At 45.7% G+C, this 14,970-nt stretch overlaps 1 protein-coding gene across 1 annotated transcript in view; it reads right to left on the bottom strand.

Moving 5' to 3' along the window:
* LRP2 (LDL receptor related protein 2) overlaps positions 1 to 13,842 on the bottom strand; it is a 342,454-nt gene extending 328,612 nt beyond the window's left edge. The window contains exon 1 of the mRNA XM_085645360.1: positions 13,589 to 13,842. Coding sequence (XP_085501486.1) covers positions 13,589 to 13,688 — 100 coding nt within the window. The 5' untranslated portion in view covers positions 13,689 to 13,842. The remainder of the gene's footprint in view (positions 1 to 13,588) is intronic.
* Positions 13,843 to 14,970: the final 1,128 nt, after the last annotated feature.

The raw sequence follows: 14,970 nt of genomic DNA, 5'->3' as shown, positions 1-14,970 counted from the left end.
TTTCTTGCAGTGCGGGAAGCAGAAACAAAAAATGGTATTTAAAATACCATTTTATGTTTCTGCTTCTCACACTGCGAGAAAGCAGTGGGGCGACGCTCCCCCGTCCTAATGGAGGAGCCGCCCCAATTTAGGGACAAATAAGCAGCGTTTGGAAAAAACAACAAAGGAGCAGAATCAGTGTTTAGGCGCTGAACATTCGCATATTTTTAAATAAAATTACAATATGTATCTGTAATTCATTGCTTTACGCTATGTTAGCCTCAAACAGGCAAAAACAGAAGGCCTCCTCATATCCAGCAGCGCTTGTTTTCTGACTGGCTGTCCAACTCCCCTACATTCTCTGAGAACACATGCCAGCAGAGTAGCTTTGGAAGGGGGCAGTGCCCTCTGACAAGGCAGAAGTAAACCCCAGGATAATTGGCCACCGTGGGCTGCACCCCGCTCAGACAGAAGCGCCACCCTTTCCATCTCACAAGAGGGCCCCGGGCTGGCAGACAAGCGAAAGGCCGCTTCTATGATCTGCAGGGAGTTGATGTTCCACAAATGAAAGATGTTAGCGCACCGCGTCCTGGCACTCGCGCGCCCTATTGTCGGCTGTGATAGGCCCCTCCGAGCTTACTTGAATATTTACATGTTAACTCGTTATGCCCCTTTGTCCCGGCAGCTCTGAGTATGCAGCGCTGCAGAAACAATGGAGTGCCCAAGCGTGACATCTCATCGCACGGGGCCGTGAAAGTGAGGGACAGAAACTATTCACACACAAATGAACTATCTCATGTAGGCCTCGTCTTCATTTGAATGTGGCCCCGTCCTCTCTCCGCACAAAAGACTCGAGCCTCGCTTCTCTGTGGAGGAAGAGACCGGGGCAAACACGCAGGTTTTTTTTTGCTGTGAAAGGAACATTTCTATTACATGGTTTATTTATTTAACAGATGCGACGTTAACCATTGCCAGCCTGGTGACTGTCTTAAGCTATCCGATTCCCATACCTAAGCAAGCCCTGTTGACTAACACCTTTGAGAAAACATCATGTTTCCTATTTTTCAGGTGTACGTGCGTGGATCATTACCTTAAGAGGAACAAGCGAACATTTGAAGAATGTTCTCGAAGCGCACAACCTTCAAGTTGCACATACAATCAGTCACTGTTGTTTTTCGCCAGAATGGAGATTATAAATGAAAGCATAACTCCTTAGTTTCAGGAAAATTAATTTTATTTTAAGGAAGGCATTCTACAAATATAGATTGCCCAGCAAAACAAGAAACATGGTTGAGTGACCAGAATGTACAGAAAAAACATAGCTAATATCAGTGAAAAAGGTTAGTGCAGAATGACTCAATGGCCAAAGATACACTGAATTGCAAAGCACGCCCTGGGTATAGTGTAAACCATGGTGCATGCGACAGGAGCAGAAACACCCCCGGTCCAGATAACATTTCTTATAAGAGGAGTTTTCGCACCTGAATCTCATCTATGCGCCAATCAATTATGAATAATGTATCCAAACGGTATCTGCACCTGTTTTGCATGTTACATGAATTGTTAGACTGTAGCACCCTGATTTGGAACAGCAATCCCCATCTGGTAAGACTCGCCCCCTTCAACATTTGGGTGAGCGGCTGTTGAGCCCCTCTCCAATACGTGCCAGTGTAGACAAAGAAAAAACTCCAGGCCAATGAGGACTTATCCTTGGTTCACAAAGTCATGAAACCTGACCTTCATGAATGTGAGTGAACTTTGCTGACTTTGCCCAAAGCAAAATGGAGCCAGCATCGCCCTCCATCATTGCAGGCCATGATTTCAGGGGGCAGGTTGTGCCATAGGTGTGACGTCACCCGCCAGGAAATCCTGTTTTGGCCAACGCAAACCTTCCAGTGCAGGTACAAGGAGGGGGGATGGGACGGAGATAGATAGCATGGGTGATGTGCCACAATGGGGGCAACTGGGATTGGTATTAAAGAACAAGCACAAAACAGACCATAGGGCACAATGCAGGCCTCAGGGCTTTGCCTAGGGTGGTGGCTTCTACCAGAGGATGAGAGACAGTTTCTGAGTGGTGGTAGTACACCAATGTTTTGTCTGTCCCTACACTGGAGGGGGGACTGTTTGCTGCTTCACTGAAAGACCATTCAAGTTGCCCCATTTTGTTTTAAACCCTGCAAAGTTGGTAGGCACTAACTTCACAATTATGCACATATTTTGTACCAGAGATCAAATAATTTGAAAACATTGTGTATCAGAGATCAACTGAGTTGAAAACCGTATTCAGTGGTTTATAATTGGTGGAGTGATTTTTTTCAATTTGTTGTGCAAACAGTGTTCATGCCCATTTCACTTGTATTTTTATCCCATTTTGAGCTGACAGTTACCGCCAGCTAGTAGCCCCTGGTGAAAGCCGATGCAAAAACCAAAGCAAGAGCAATTTCCTGCTCTAATGGGCGCAAAACCAGAAATGTGAGCACGGATCATTGGCCGGTTCTAACCGAAGCCGCAAGTTACTAAATCACTGCAACCTGCAGTATCCGCGCTAACCAAATCCCCAACAAAGTTAAATGTCTGAGCACTGTACAAAGAAGTAAAATAAACCTCGTTTCTTTAACTTGTCAACAGCCTAAACTAAAAAGAATGTAGGAGGCCAGAGATGGTCTGAGCGATTGTGTGTAAATCCAGGAGGCCCAAGCGGAAGAGATTTGAAAGGTTTAAATGAAACTGCATTCAAAGAGCCACAAACGAATCTTGTAGTCATTTCCTCCAAAACACATGAAAACTTAATCAGGATTAAAGTGGGATTTTGTTGCTCAAATTTCCCTTGAGCTTTGCTGAGAGCACTCTGGGATTGCCTTACATGGGACTAAACGTCTAGCACGTACTGCGCTACTCTTCCGCGTCCCATCTCGCCTTGCACTGTTTTTACTCTGCTTGAACTTTGAATCCTAATACCTTAACTCTTTTTCAAAAAGTAAGTAACCTAACAATGGCCAGGTGTCTACGTCCCTAAATTTTTAACAGATTTTGGCCAGGGTGTCTTGTTTTCTGAGATCAATGTGTGATTAAATGGCACATTCCTGATGAGGGTCACTGCCCATGATTATGCAAGAGTCAATTATTAAAAATAAAATGAGGAAAGAGCGTACATAGTCCACTTTAAAAAAACATCAGTTTCTCAACAACAGAAGGCATTATAGGGACATCTCCGTAGCTGGTTATGTCAAGATTTATATACAGAAAACCTTACTTACTTAAAAAGGATGACGCGGACCTGTTGACCCTCGTTCCCTTTTTGTGATTCCTTTAAACTAACATTCCTCTGCTTGTCTACTTGTGCTTTTTAAAGCAAAGCACACCCAAAATTTAGGCATTAGGGCACTGAGCAATCTTTCAAAATCTTACCCATCTGCCACAACAGTCCTAAGACTGAATTGAAGTTGGTTGTCTTGGGTAAGTCAGAGTGTAACAGTAATTCATCCTGCCAAGGTTGTGGCTAGAAATGTTTCTAAGAGCAGAATTTGCAATTCTTTCCAAAATGCCCCTTGTCTGGCTAGAGGCCTAACCCTCCTGGGAGGTTGTTCCTCTCCTTGGTTGCCTTGCACGTGGCAGAGACAGGCCTGGTCCGGGAAACAAAATAAGCCTTGGCAAAAATGATCACGTCAGTCCCACGATGCAAAAGGTGGCCAAAATGGTGCCTTGTGAGAATGGTTTGGTTGGGGCCCGAGTGGCAGGATGGCCAGTTGGCCCTGGGCTTGAAGGCTGTTCTAAGTTACCCAGCATTTTCTTGGGTCTGCTTTCACACATCTTGTAATTATTTTGAAGAGACACATAGGGTCGCTGATGGGGGGGGGGGCATAAGGGAGTCTAATACTCATTTTCATTACTAAAGAGATTATATGGTTAGCCTTTTTTCCTCTGGACACCAGTCTGGCAGAAATGTAAATCACAAAATGTATGGAAACCGGCATACATTTAAGTAAACCACTTAGCAAAAAGCCACCTGAAGGGTAACCCCAAAGACCATCAGAGTTCACCTGATCCAGAGATGAAGCAGAGGTTGTAGATTTGCTGGACCTATTAAAGCGTTTCACTACCATGTGCCCTCTGGCGCTAGTCATTGCTCGGCACGTACATAAACGTTAACAATGTAGGGGATATTCATACAAGAAACGCAATAGAAATTTAAAGACACAGTGCTTGATTTACAATTCAGGGTAACGAAAAGTCCTCAGATTTCAAGATGGCAAAAACCAGTGGGGAATCCCCTGCAAGAAATTACTCCGCCATACCTGCTTATGGTGGAGGAACTTCATGGTTTAACCTGTGGATTTAGCTTGAATTGGAACATTCACTGAGATTTTCCTCGCTACCCACCTTCCAATCAGGATCAATTGTAATTGTATTTATATAGCGCTTACTACCTCTGACAAGGCGTCGCAGATCTGTTCGGCAAGTAGCATGCTACTCCGGAACCTAATGTGGTAAAATAATTTATGTAAGCTGGGAGGAGTAATGATGGAGTATGAATTTTACTTAAAAAATGATCCAAAAGGCATTGAACTAGTGATTGGTCTTTCAATAAATATATTTGGTTGCCTGCTTTACTCAGGGGGCATGGCCTAAGGATACTGAAGCTGCTTGTGGGCTCACAACAACACTTCCCATCATGACACACCACACCAACAGCAGACAGGACAAACCAGACAGAATCCCACACAGCCCTGATGTACCATGGAGCTGAATTGCATAGTACCCAACAACACTCGCCACAGTGGCATAGCAATAGTCCCCGAGGTGTGGGGCCCCTGAGCACCAGGGGGCCCCTGGCCTCAGATCTCTGGACTGGAACCAGAGCATGGGGTCCCCCTCCATGTACTCTGCAGGGGGGGGGGGCTTGAATTTCGTTATGGCACTGACTCACCACCAAGGAATGCCACACACATGTCTATCTGCCAAGCAAAAGGCATGCCCACCATCCTGGAAGATATGCAAAGCCCTCAGGCCTCAGTAGTTAGGCACCGAAACTATACACCACCTGCTGAATAAATAGGATATGGCAGCATTATCACAATGCATTGGCAAAGCCAATAGGTCTGGCGTTGGCTGCCAGTCTTTTGGCTTTCTCAATGCATGCTTTATTTTGGAAGGTTTCTACAAATTTTATGTGTTTGAGCAGCTGGCCCTTAGCAATGCATTAAAAGTTCTCTAAAAGCAAAAATATGTTTTGGTCTCCAAAAATTCCATAGCAGTCTCTGCCCCTGAAAGAAACTACTTTATGTGCGTAAAAATTGCTTGTGTAAAAGAGGAGAATGCTGTCAGTCACAGTGAAGTAAGCCAGTGGTAGTAGTGGGCCTGCCTACTGTCTGAGGCTGTGTGCTGTAACGGGCAGAAATAAAATGTGAATGACACTGCAACACCCGGTGGATGAAGAGTGTGGGCGGAAGGCCCTTATATGTGGGTATTTAATATGTCCAATAATAGTCGAATCAAAAGGTCTTGGTTAACACCATACCTAATAATAGGGCCAGACCAGAGTACAATACCTATACCACATCTTCTATTCAAAAGAGTGCTCTTATATCAGGCGAGAGAATGCATCTTGTACAAGGGATAGTGCTTAGAAACATGGGCACATTGCGAAGTAAAATGGGACGTCACTTCACAGACTCCACTGTTTTCAGGCAATCTCAGTTTTTGGATGAGTAGCCAAAGCGCAGGAGTAAAGTTTTATTTATCAACAATGAGCCAGTGTGCTCCCTGGGGCAGCTTTGGGTGTTACTTAGGCCGTATCTCTCTAGGTCCAGAATACACAAGATGGGCCGCAGCGAGTTGGCTGAATGCACCAGGGGCTGCGACAGCACAGGCCCTTTTTACCACACACTCTGAGCTTGCCCCCTGGTTCAAAATGATTTCTGGACTGGGGTGATAGAAGTGATGAAGAAAGTAACAGGTCTCTTAATCCCACTGGAGGCCAAGTGGCTGTTGCTGGGCACAACGGGGGAAGACAAGTGGCCCAAATAACTCATACACCTGGTTAACACCGCCACAGGGTGGCAAAGCGCAACCTGGCTAGACTCTGGGGAGCGAATAGGCCTCCCACGTTCCAAGACTGGGAGGAAGACCACGACTGGTGTCAACTAGCTGAACTGAAACATACCAGGAGAGGGGCTGCCCTTGCAAATTTGAAAAGATCTGGGGACCGTGGATGCAATACAGGGGAGCTAATTTAACAGGAGGAGAATGGAGGTAGGGAGGTAAATGGGTCATACAATGCAATATGTTGCTCTCGGGATAGGGGACTGGGTAACACACTGACAATTGGCGATGTCCAGGCCCCCTGCGATTGGCCAACAATGTTTTTGCTAAACGGCCCGTTAATGATCTGTGGTTCTCAAGTAACTGCTTAATAAAAATAATATATTTTTTTTAAAAACAATGAGCCAGTGTGTAAAGGGCCTGAGGCTTGGATTATTTTCTCAATTCTAGCCACCAAGATGGCACAACGTGTTATATGCCCTCCGCTCATATCTACATTGACGTACTTGTCAGTTTCACATCCTGGCCAGGCCAACTCAGAGATCCATCCTTCGGAGGTTGGAAAACTGAGTACCACTAAAAGGGGTAATAGTAACACCTGCTATTTACAGCAAAAATGTGACACGAAGCACTGTTTATTAAAACAAGTTAATATTTTATTATTTGTAGTAGCAGCAGTAATACTATCTGAAGGGCCCAGATATTCACGGGGACACAAGTACTGTGTCATTTAGCACTAATGTTCAATCTGTTCCAGTCAACACTTTTTCTATCATTTTTTGGAAAGTCAACACACAGTGCCTGACTCCAGGATTGCAAAATCTTCTAATTACTTACCACTCTTCGCTCACACCCAGATCCCCTCACCTCACCCCACCCCACCCCACACACCACATCTATCAGACATTAACAGCAGTGACTTTCCCTAAACTGGGCTGATGAACTGGCTACTTTTTAGAAGGTGTTGCAAACTGGAAGGGCGTTTGTCTAGCCCAGTCTGGCAGAGGACAGCGGGCAAGACAAAGTCACTTCAGTTCCCTCAAGAACCACGCACAACATATTAACAGATCTGTGGCGGATTCTGACCCGCGAGCGGTTAGAAAAGCTTACGCCGCTCTTTCCTAACCAGCCGCTCTTGTCAGGCAGTTATATGGGCTCTCCAACCATCCAAGTTCCCTCTCTCCTGGAGAATCTTTTGTGCCAAGTAAAAGTGATACAGAAAACATAAAGGCCAACATTCACATAGTGCAAGGCCTTTGCAAACAGAAATCTCAGTATGTCCTATTCTTCCTAGAAAGAGTATGTACTACAAATGTAGCAAGTGTGGCAAGACATAATTGGAATTGTAAGGAGTCCATTTTCATCCTCTTCAGAAGTTGGAATCAACTCTAATAGGCAGTAGAGCACTTTGGCTCCTTAAAACTGCATGAGAAAAAGCTTTGCTTTGAAATGATGGAGCCGGGAATCAACTCGCTCAGTTGGCCTGTACCCTGACTATTGGCACCACAATATCGATGGCACGCAATATCGAGGGCAAAATATTGAAAAATAAAATATAAACAGCTTAGTAAGTCTAAATTTTCTATATCTAACTCCACATATATGTAATTTGGTGATATGGGTCTTTAAGGTACATAAGTTGTGGAGTTACAAACTGTAAATCTATCCTTCCCTATATGCACTTACCTTCGATATTTCGTATCTGGATAGCCTGTCTGATACTCATCAGATAGAACCACAGAGACTGCATGTGACTCCCTGAACCAAAAGCACTCAAAGTAGCAAGTCTTGGAATAGAACCATAGTGGCCGCAAGTGACTCTGTGAACCAAAACCACTCAAAGCAGCAAGTCTTCGAATGGAACCATAGTGGCCGCAAGTGACTCCGTGAACCAAAACCACTCAAAGCAGCAAGTCTTGGAATACAACCATAGTGGCCGCAAGTGACTCCGTGAACCAAAACCACTCAAAGCAGCAAGTCTTGGAATAGAACCATAGTGGCCGCAAGAGACTCCGTGAACCAAAACCACTCAAAGCAGCAAGTCTTCGAATAGAACCATAGTGGCCGCAAGTGACTCCGTGAACCAAAACCACTCAAAGCAGCAAGTCTTGGAATAGAACCATAGTGGCCGCAAGTGACTCCGTGAACCAAAACCACTCAAAGCAGCAAGTCTTGGAATACAACCATAGTGGCCGCAAGTGACTCCGTGAACCAAAACCACTCAAAGCAGCAAGTCTTCGAATAGAACCATAGTGGCCGCAAGTGACTCCGTGAACCAAAACCACTCAAAGCAGCAAGTCTTGGAATAGAACCATAGTGGCCGCAAGTGACTCCGTGAACCAAAACCACTCAAAGCAGCAAGCCTTCGAATAGAACCATAGTGGCCGCAAGTGACTCCGTGAACCAAAACCACTCAAAGCAGCAAGTCTTGGAATACAACCATAGTGGCCGCAAGTGACTCCGTGAACCAAAACCACTCAAAGCAGCAAGTCTTCGAATAGAACCATAGTGGCCGCAAGTGACTCCGTGAACCAAAACCACTCAAAGGAGTAAAGAGACAATAGGGCAGATTTACCAAGACCTTCGCCGCTGCAAAGTCAAACACAGTGACACAGTTGATGGAAAAGTCTTGTACGGGTATTTACCAGTGCAAAACGACCAGGCTGTGCATCAGAACTTAACTGCTCCCAGAGGCAGCCCCAAAGTCAGAGAAATATATTTATTTCTCCAATCAATGCACACATTGTACAGCACTGTACAGGACACATTGAAGATGAGAAATGAGTTACAAATTGTATAGACATAGGATTGTGTACTAGATTGATATATTTCCAGTATACAACCTATGCTAGACATCACACACTCACCTATACACCGTGGTGGAAAGTTGTGTGTGTGGCACTAGGCAGCCTGTTTGTCCACGAGCGCAGTTAAAGAGACCAGAAGCTCCATTTTTAGTAAATATGTCATGTGCTACTCTCTCCCCTTGCACAACTAATGTACGGAAACTTAGGCTGCTGCGCTATGCTCTTCTATATTTTAGTAATTCTGCCCCAATGTACAAGGTTGTAGAAAAAACACTTGAATAAAATGTGCATGGCAATATCGATGCAATAACAGAGGGGTTCAAGATCTTCCTTAAAAGTGAAACCACTTGATATCCACCTGAAGCACAACATAAACTGTGCCTGCTCTCTCAATACTGGAATGAAATGGAGGTATCCATTCAAGTCTTAAACAACGAAGGCCCTGAATATTTACTATGCGGTTTGGAAGGAATGCCAAGACTTGGCGTACCTGCCCCAATGAGAAGGCTTCAACCAGATATGTGGAGCCATCTAATGTACAAGGATTCAAGAAGTGCAGGCAAAATTGCATTTTGGCATCTGGGCTTCCACCTTAACCTGGGCATTTGTTGCAATCTGGTACCCTCTGGTGGTCTCCAGGGGTGGGCCTTAAGGCAGGTGAGCACAGCCACCTTAATGTAGCATCCGCTCTAGTGGGAACTCCAAGCCTTTCTGAGCAGGAAGTACAGGGATGTCCACTCAGCAGATATAAAGGGGCAGGGGCAGGGCAATCATGCGTGTTGAACAGCACTGTTAAGATTCATTTTCTGACGTATGTATTGATGGCTTACAAGTGCACTTTTAGAATAGAGGACGCAAATGTTAATGCTTCAGAAAAAGTGCAAAACTCTCACACTTTTTAAGTACTATACCATAACAGGAGCTACCTCAACAGCCAGACTTTTCCTCAAAGCCACCTGCAGAATTTGGAAACTTGCACCTCACAAATCTCTGCCCCCTACTCGGGAGAGGAAATCTCCCTTTCAGAGTATTTTGCTGTTTCGCCTCAATCCCAAATAATCCTTTACACTCAGCACATCATATGCCACTGTCCAACTGTGGCACTTATGTGAACTTAACTATCTTGAAGGTTCGCAAGAATCCTAAACAACTATTTGTGGATTAAAATCCCTTCGCAAAATGATGCTAGACAAGCACACCATGAGGAAAATTATTTACCCCATCCTCATAAATGAATACACGTCTCATGTTGAAGATGTTGCTAAGTGCCAGTACAATATTTGCATAATTAAATAATATTTACACTTGTGGCTTTTTAATCACGGTACAAATGGTTGTATCTCAGGTCAGTGCAGTTAGCTTGGGCAGGGTTTGCACTCATTCTCTGGTGGGACTGAACATCAGTACTGGGTCAGGGCAGGCCAGTAACATGAATCAATATGAGCTATACTGAAAGTAGCAGAACACGTAAACATTTAGGGGACTATTCACGAAGGTATTCTGGGGTACGTAAATGAGTACTTCTGTAATATTCTTTTACATACTCTTAAATACGCGCCTTTATGAACTGGCCTAAAACATCTAAAACAGAATTAAAATTACTATATTCATGGAAAACTCGCATACAGTTAGCACAAATAGCAAGAACTATGCCCTAGTTGCACTTTTAATAGTAGGGAGATGGAAGTTTCGGGTAGAGTGACAAAGGTGTGTAAGAGTACATAAAAGAGTACTCCTGTAGCAGTACTACTACCTGTGCTCACACACACTTTTGTGTTTCAGCCACGTGATCTTGCTGCTTTCACTTAGTAGTTTCCAGCTTAAGGGTCTCTCTGGCTTCAAAGTGCTTCTCTGCTGTATTAGAGGCCATCAGCAGAGTTGGCACTGTGTTGTATTTGCATCTATATAGCGCCTACTACCACTAATTAGGCGCTGAGGTGCATTACGGCAGGTAGCACCCAACTCCAGAACCCAATGTAGAATAAAATACCTGTTGCTGTCTTAATTTAAAGTTGTGTCACGGTGTTGTGAAGTTCTGTGGGCCTGCAGGTGGTGTGACCACCGGATGAGCCCTAACTGATAACACAACATATCTGGGGTAGGTTTGTGTGTCCTTATATTGTAGAGTTGTGTGGGGTTTTTTTTAGCACCAGAAGTGCAAAGAGTTTCATCAGTGACTTTTTTGTGTTTGAAAAGCCTTTGACTTTATAGAGATAAGTGAGGTTCCCGTTTTTCTTAAAAAGGTTGCCTTGTGGCACTTTCCCATAATCCCTTTCTTCACATGACTGATTTAAATCAGTAATAACTCTTAAAGCGGCCATGCAACATAATACTCCTCAGAGAACGGAGGTCAGTAAAGCGCAAACCAGAGAAGGAATTGCGATGCAATAGAAATAATGACACCTTCTGTAGCATAATTGTTATAACAGTGCAAATGTGACGTCATGACTGTACTGTCACCATTTAAATTAGCTGCATACATATATAACAGGTATATATATTAACCCTGGACGTAGTACTACGCTGCGCTCGCGGAGCGTGCGTAGTTTGCGCTACGACGCACTACGGGAATTGCACGTAGCACAGTGCAAAAACGCGTAGCATAGCGGGCATTTTTTGCTTGCTCGCGGTCCTCAACGTCAAGTTGGCGACCGCGAGCGAGCAAAATCAACATCCTGGCTAGACTTTTTCCTCGTTCGCGATCAGCAACATCAAGTTGCCGATCGCGAGCGTGGAAAATAAACCTCCCGGTGAGATTCTCAACGCGGGGAGGTCAGGCTTCTCATTGCGAGTGGTCGCGTATGCTCGCGACGGCTCACGATGAGAAACTACCAGTCCGCGTTGAGAAAGCTGCCGCTCGTATACAAATCTACTCAAGCGGCAGAAAACAACCGCTTGCACTGTGCAAGATGCCGTTTGCAATGATTGCACAGTGTGGACAAGCATCCGGCACTGTGCAATCAGTGCGAACAGCATTTCCCTACCGCACTAGGCAGCTTGCGTGCCTACGCGTAGCGTGCGTAGTGCGAAGTGCACTTCGCGTAGCTACGCGTAGCGCTAATACGCAAACTACGCCCAGAGTTATGTTATTGTAATAGATTACCAAGCGCTTCTCGGCCTTTTGGCTAAGATCAAGTTTTGTAGCCGGCTGGCTGGCTGTGGGGATGACGGATAGGAAATAAATAAATAGATTACCAGCACAGGTGTGACGTTATTGATGCACGCACGCATTCATATTGCATACAATTCCCAAAATGAATCCGCCAAGGACACTAAGTGCTAAATTTCAACCTATCCTAAATTAATGTAAATGGAATTGCTGTAAACCGTTTGGTCAGGCAGTGACGAGCTACCCCCAGCACCTGCTGCAGCGTTAGGAACCCGGTGTATTTGCAGTAACAGCTCCGTGACTTGCGGCGTCATGGCACTGCCCTCATGCACTCATCATGTGTTCTTGGCTATGAGCCCCGGGCTGTTTTTCGTGTCAAAAACGGGTGTTTTTAGCAGCACTAACTGTATGATTACCTTACTTGAATCCCTCTAAGAAGCTTACCCAGGGAGTTCAGCATAGGCAGGAGATTAGAATTTGAATACGTGTCGACGTAACAGGGTACACGGGCCGTGCCACTGAGTATGTGGCCCTAGACAGTCATCCTCGCGTCCAGTAAGCCTGCCACAATGGGGGCCTCGTTTTCATTGTATGACAATTAAGTTGTTGAAGGCACACGAGGGAATGGGGGAGGTTTGCCCGCCGCAGCGTCAGTGAGGGTGCGTGGAAGGCTGCACCGGGCCTAGATTAGCCGCACAGCACTGCACTCCCAGCGCTGGGCGCCAGTCACATGCTGCCCCGTTGCCCCGGCAACGGCAAAGCCCAGGAAAAAAAGTTGCTCTGGGGGAAGTCTGGGTCTGTGCAGCCCCCTGAGAGGCTTTGTGCTCCCGCAGACCACACGTCTGTGTCCAGGGCCAAAGAGTGTCTCTAAGTACGGTGGCCAAAACTCACACAGAAATAAACTCTTTCCTTCCCAACTCCTATAGCATTCCCAAAGGGCATCCATCTATCGCACTTGTACTGTTAGAAGGTGGGTATCAGAAGCAAAATCCATACAACTGTGAGAAAATCCCAAACAGTAAAACTGCCCATACATTAACAAGTAAAAATGCGATTAGGAACACAGTTAGTTCTAGATCTGAGTGAGAATACAGCACCGTTTAAAACAAATGTATGAATGTATGTGTCTTTAGAGACGTGGGTCATTAAATGTCGAAACAGGAGAAAATGCAATGTTTTCATAATTTTATGAGATACTTTGCCCGTGTTGATCAGAGCACGCTTCAAAGTTATTTTAAAGTGCAATTTGTTCAGAAATTATTGTCAGGACCATAAATGCAAAATGCGTAACCTCGCCTGCTAACGGCCAAGGCTGCAGCCAGCGTGTCAGCTAAAATAAACGTTTCCTTGTGTGACAAAGATGCATTTTCTAATACAGTCACATCATCAGAAAGTAAAGGCTTCACCGGTCTTTTAACTTTTAAACGGTTGGATTAACGCAAAACCAAAACCATGCAAAATACAATATAGTCCTGGGGGTCTCTAAACTCCCTGGGGAAGTTTGGGAGTGTGAGGCTGCTTTCATGAAGACAGGGCGCCCCCACATTGCGGGGGTCCCATTGTGATCGCCTCTGCTAACCCCCCGGCTTTCTGTGCACTAACAGGTGCCTGATGCTCGCGGAGCGGGCGGAGAGACGAGACATCTTACCCTGGCCGTCGGTGAGGACCGTGCAGACTCCGAGGAAGACCCCCAGGCAAAGGACAGCAGCAGCAGCCGGTCGGTCCATCCCAGGCAGCAGGGGGGGCATCTCCGCCTCACCACTGGTCCAGCAGCCAGGTGGGAGCGAGCAGCTGATCCGAGAGAGTCGCTCCCGGGATCTGCACTTCCCGGGTCCCACGGGGTGTTTTCTTATCCCGCTACTTGCAATCTGGGAGGCGTGTCCTGGGGCTGAGACATCGCAGTTCTAACACCCTCCCGCCCCCAGACAGGGCATAAAGCTCTTACAGCCGCCCGGCCCCGGAACCAGCATGACTCATTCATGCCTGTTCTACTCACCCCCCACCGGACGGACGGACAGACAGACATGGCGAGGCAGGATTCTGCTGTGGGTGCATTCCAGCACTGCTTGCCCCGTCTGCCCTCCGGGTGCCCATCTCTTCGGCCCACCTCCACAATATAATTACATTATTTTAAAAGTGTTTTCGTTCTGTGCTCCTAAGGGCATAACAATTATCATTACTGTAGCAGGTGGTGGCAAGCATAATTTAAGGCATATCCAACGTGTACATAGGACATCGATCAGTATAAAAGAATATGCTCTTTCGAGGTACTTAGAATAATTTGTGCATCATTTATCTGTTTTTACTAATTTTTATCCCATTAATAGGAGGAACAATGCTAAATCTATGTGCATTTCAGCCCGAGCCTAGGAGATTAACTTTTGAAATGTAAAACAGTCGCTCATGCATTGCAATGCAAACACTCCATAGGAAGCTGAATGGTTTACGAAACAGTCAATAGCACGAGGAAAGAGAATACACTCCCCATGGCTGACTCAAAGGCCACACTTTCGACATTTTAAAGAATTGGTAGCAATATGTATTGCAGACAGCTGCACTGCCGAGACAGACTTAAAAGATGATGTCCCTGCTAACTGCTTTCATTTTAAGCAATCATGACTTTTTGTAAAGTAAATTTATTGCCACATCATTCTTTTCCAAATCCCCTTCATTACCAAGGGAAGCAGCCACCTTATGGATAGACCTCTGAAGCCCCTCGCTTCATCACCTGAAGCTTTCTTTCCCAAGTTGGCTAGGCCTGGGTGTGAAATTGCTCTCCGCTCGCGGAATTTGCTGAGTTTTTCCAGCCCCATGCTCCGCGTAGAGCGCACAGTTCCGAAAAACTCTGCGGAGCGGAGTTTGTTCCTCACTCATGCTCTCCGACGTTAAGTTGGCGAGCGCGAGTGAGGAAAATCTTACTCTAGACCAACTCCCGGCGAGATTTCTCAACGCAGGCGGTCGCGAATGGTCGCTACCAGTCACGTTGAGAAACCTTCCGTTCACGTTGAGGAAGCTGCCGCTTACGTAGAA

This window comes from Triturus cristatus, chromosome 3_1 (genome assembly GCF_964204655.1).
Source record: "Triturus cristatus chromosome 3_1, aTriCri1.1, whole genome shotgun sequence".
NCBI classification, from domain to species: domain Eukaryota; kingdom Metazoa; phylum Chordata; class Amphibia; order Caudata; family Salamandridae; genus Triturus; species Triturus cristatus.
The sequence above is the reverse complement of the archived record's forward strand: the minus strand, read 5'-3'. Positions and strand labels throughout refer to the sequence as shown.